The 3,593-nt window shown below is 44.3% G+C and overlaps 1 protein-coding gene across 1 annotated transcript; it reads right to left on the bottom strand.

Annotated features, from left to right (window-relative positions):
- Positions 1 to 414: 414 nt before the first annotated feature.
- LOC140212884 (uncharacterized) lies at positions 415 to 2,946 on the bottom strand. Its single transcript, XM_072284013.1, has one exon. The coding sequence runs from the start codon at positions 2,632 to 2,634 to the stop codon at positions 1,402 to 1,404; it is 1,233 nt and encodes a 410-aa protein (XP_072140114.1). The 5' UTR covers positions 2,635 to 2,946; the 3' UTR covers positions 415 to 1,401.
- Between the last annotated feature and the right edge of the window lie 647 nt (positions 2,947 to 3,593).

Below are 3,593 nucleotides of genomic sequence, written 5' to 3'. Positions count from 1 at the left end.
AATTGCAATTCACAAAGAATATTTGCAAGCGATGAAAAACATTATTGCCCAGATTTCCTGCCTTCTGTGCACAAATGTAGTATACTGTGAGTGTGTCACTGTATACTCGATTCAATATGTAAATTTTATAGAAATATTTTTAGAGGTATATATGTCGCACCAGTGCTTATACAAATGCTGACACATATCTTGATGTAATATGTAGGAATGAATTAGGCTTGGAGGATTTGACATTTGACTCAAGACGTAAATTACTCATATACATAAGTTACAACAAGAGCTTTCTGTGGTTAAAATGAACTTCCCTATTGCCACCAATCGACCTCTCTTGCAGCTCTCGATAGAATAAAATGCTGAAACCACTATATAGCATGCTGTCATTCAGGTACTCAAATACCAAGAACCGACAATGAATTCTCATTAAATACAGGACTTTATTTGGTGCTCCGATAAAACAGACAGTGCAAAGCCAACTTAGTAAACAATCAATTGATCTAAAGAAGTAACCATTTGCAAAAAAAGAAGTATAAATAGAATAAGATCATAAGTATCTCCGGGATGGAACCACGTAAACCAGAACATTGAGCCAACAAATACATGAATTGGTCCAAAAGAAGGTTCATATGTACCAAAAGAGAATACTGGGGAAAAAACACACAGAGCTCAGAAAGCATATCATTCAGATATCTGTAGTGTAATAATTATTACAACATACATAGTTTCTGGGGGCATGAGAACAGTAATTCTTGAGATAGGGATGAACAATGATTACTTTTCGAATAATGAAAAACATATTACAAAGCAAACTGCTGATTTTACCGTCCTCATTCTATTGAGGTCTAACTATAGGTTTTTTTCTCAGCTGTAAAGGCCTTGTGTGGGTAACTTTTCATAATTTCTTTAGCTCTGTTTTATTACCTGCTGAAAAAAGATTTAGAGCAAATACGGGGACCTGAACAAAGTGTTTCAGCGACCGTATCAGACTACATCCAGACTTTTGTACTACCTGATGCAGTAGAACACTATGCAACATGCTACACGCCCATCGACATTTAACTCAAACTCTAGTTCAACGTAGTTTTTGACCTACCCTGCAGTGTCATGGTGCTATGCTCTTCACTTATGTCTGCTCAAACTACGAGACTGCTCAAAGGACACGGAGCAGACAGTAGAACTGCATGGCCGGTCACCTGTATGAATGCGCTGGTGTACCTTCATGGCACACTTCAACGAGAAGCCTTGAAGGTATAAAGGGCATTGATATGTTTTCACCTGTGTGGGTGTGCAGGTGTTGATTCAGGCGGCTCTTTCGTGAGGAGCTCTGAGAGCATGAAGGGCACTGATATGGCTTCTCGCCTGTGGGTGGGATTTCATGCTGCCCTTTTGTGAGAAGATCTGAAGTCATGAAGGGCACTGACACAGCTTCTCGCCTGTGTGGGTGCGCAGGTGGTATTTCAGGCTGGCCTTTAGTGAGTAGCTCTTAAGGCATAAAGGGCACTGAAATGGCTTCCCTCCTGTGTGGGTACGCAGGTGTTGATTCAGGTGGTTCTTTCGCGTGAAAGTCTGAAAGCATGAATGGCACTGATATGGCTTCTCGCCTGTGTGGCTGCGCAGGTGGGATTTCATGCTGCCCTTTTGTGAGAAGCTCTGAAGGCATGAAGGACACCGAAATGGCTTCTCACCTGTGTGGGTGCGCAGGTGTTCATTCAGGTGACTCATTCGCCAGAAGCTCCGAGAGCATGAAGGGCACTCATATCGCTTCTGACCTGTGTCGGCGCACAGGTGGGATTTCAGGCTGGCCTTTTGTGAGAAGCTCTGAAGGCACGAAGGGCAATCAAATGGCTTCTGATTTGTGTGGGTGCACAGGTGTTCGTTCAGGCGGGTCTTATGCGAGAAGCTCTGAGAGCATGAAGGGCACTGATATGGCTGCTTCTCCCCTGTGTGGGTGCGCAGGTGGGACTTCAAGCTGGCCTTTTGTGAAAAGCTCTTAAGGCATGAAGGGCATTGAAATGGCTTCTCACCTGTGTGGTTGCGGAGGTGTTCATTCAGCCGAAACTTTCGCGAGAAGCCCCGAGAGCATGAAGGGCACTCATAAGGCTTCTCGTCTGTGTGGGTACGCAGGTGGGATTTCAGGCCGGCCTTTTGTGCGAAGCTCCGAAGGCATGAAGGACACCGAAATGGCTTCTCACCTGTGTGGGTGCGCAGGTGTTCATTCAGGTGACTCATTCGCAAGAAGCTCCGAGAGCATGAAGGGCACTCATATCGCTTCTGACCTGTGTCGGCGCACAGGTGGGATTTCAGGCTGGCCTTTTGTGAGAAGCTCTGAAGGCACGAAGGGCAATCAAATGGCTTCTGACTTGTGTGGGTGCACAGGTGTTCGTTCAGGCGGTTCTTTCGTGAGAAGCTATGAGGGCATGAAGGGCATTGAAATGGCTTTTCACCTGTGTGGGTGCGCAGGTGTATCATGAGGTTGCCCTTTTCTGAGAAGCTCTGTGAGCATGAAGGGCACTGATGTGGCTTCTCATCTGTGTGGGAGCGCAGGTTTTTCGTAAGCTTGCCTTTTTCTGAGAAGTTCCGAGAGGATGAAGGGCACTGACTTGGCTTCTCGCCTGTGTGGGTGTGCAGGTGTTTCATGACGTTGTCCTTTACTGAGAAGCTCCGAGAGCATGAAGGGCCCCGGTAGGGCTTCTCACCTGTGTGAGTGCGCAAGTAGATTTTTAGGTGGCTTTTTCGTGAAAGGCTCCGAGAGCATGAAGGGCACTGATATGGCTTTTCGTCAGTATGGATGCTAGCATGTGCGTCCAGATGAAACAATTTATCAGCCTCGTGGTCACATAGGTCACATCGGTGCAGGAATCCTTGCTTTGAGTTGTCACACGTGGCAGTTGATGGAGAAATAGGAGACCTCAATGCTGCACAAAAAAGTAATTAAAGATAGCATGAAATACAAAAAAGAAAACAGGTGCGGAATCTAATTACAAGCTTTATTTTTTTTATAGGGGCGGGAGACCTTGAGGGTGATTTCAAGTATGATTAAACAAAGAAATTTTGATGGTCCTTTTCAATTTACTCAATAGTTCTGCATTTGAATGCTTGACGATGCTGTTTGTGATGTCCGCCTATAATAGAAATTATTTTTTAGAAAGGTGTAAAATTAGAAAGTTAGAGAACGTGGAGTGTTCGAAGATTTTCACGGGTTTCTAGGAACCTTAACAAACTGTTTAAAAATGTTTTGACTCAGCATGCTCTCTGATTCTTAATGAGCACTTGAGGCACGGATGCCGTACTCGGCACTTGCAAAGCTTAGGATTCTCTGGCACAACAAATTTGTCTAATGTAAGACTTCATCAGTCGGTTTATTTATCCCACACTAAACTTTGGCAATGTTTTCATATGTTGAGATTGCAAAGAGCCAGCGCGGAACACTATTATAACGCGATAACATGAAGAGCCCCGTGTTGATGTCCTGCTATGGCGTCACGGTGAGTGAAAATTCTCATATATATTAAGTATGTGTATATGCCATACCTGGCTATACTACATACGGTATATGTTGGTTATATTGTCACAGCATTCAATCACCAAAGTTGCTC

Source organism: Dermacentor andersoni, chromosome 8 (genome assembly GCF_023375885.2).
Source record: "Dermacentor andersoni chromosome 8, qqDerAnde1_hic_scaffold, whole genome shotgun sequence".
In the NCBI taxonomy this organism is placed as follows: Eukaryota; Metazoa; Arthropoda; class Arachnida; order Ixodida; family Ixodidae; genus Dermacentor; species Dermacentor andersoni.
Note: the sequence above shows the minus strand (reverse complement) of the source record. Positions and strands in the feature narration are given on the sequence as shown.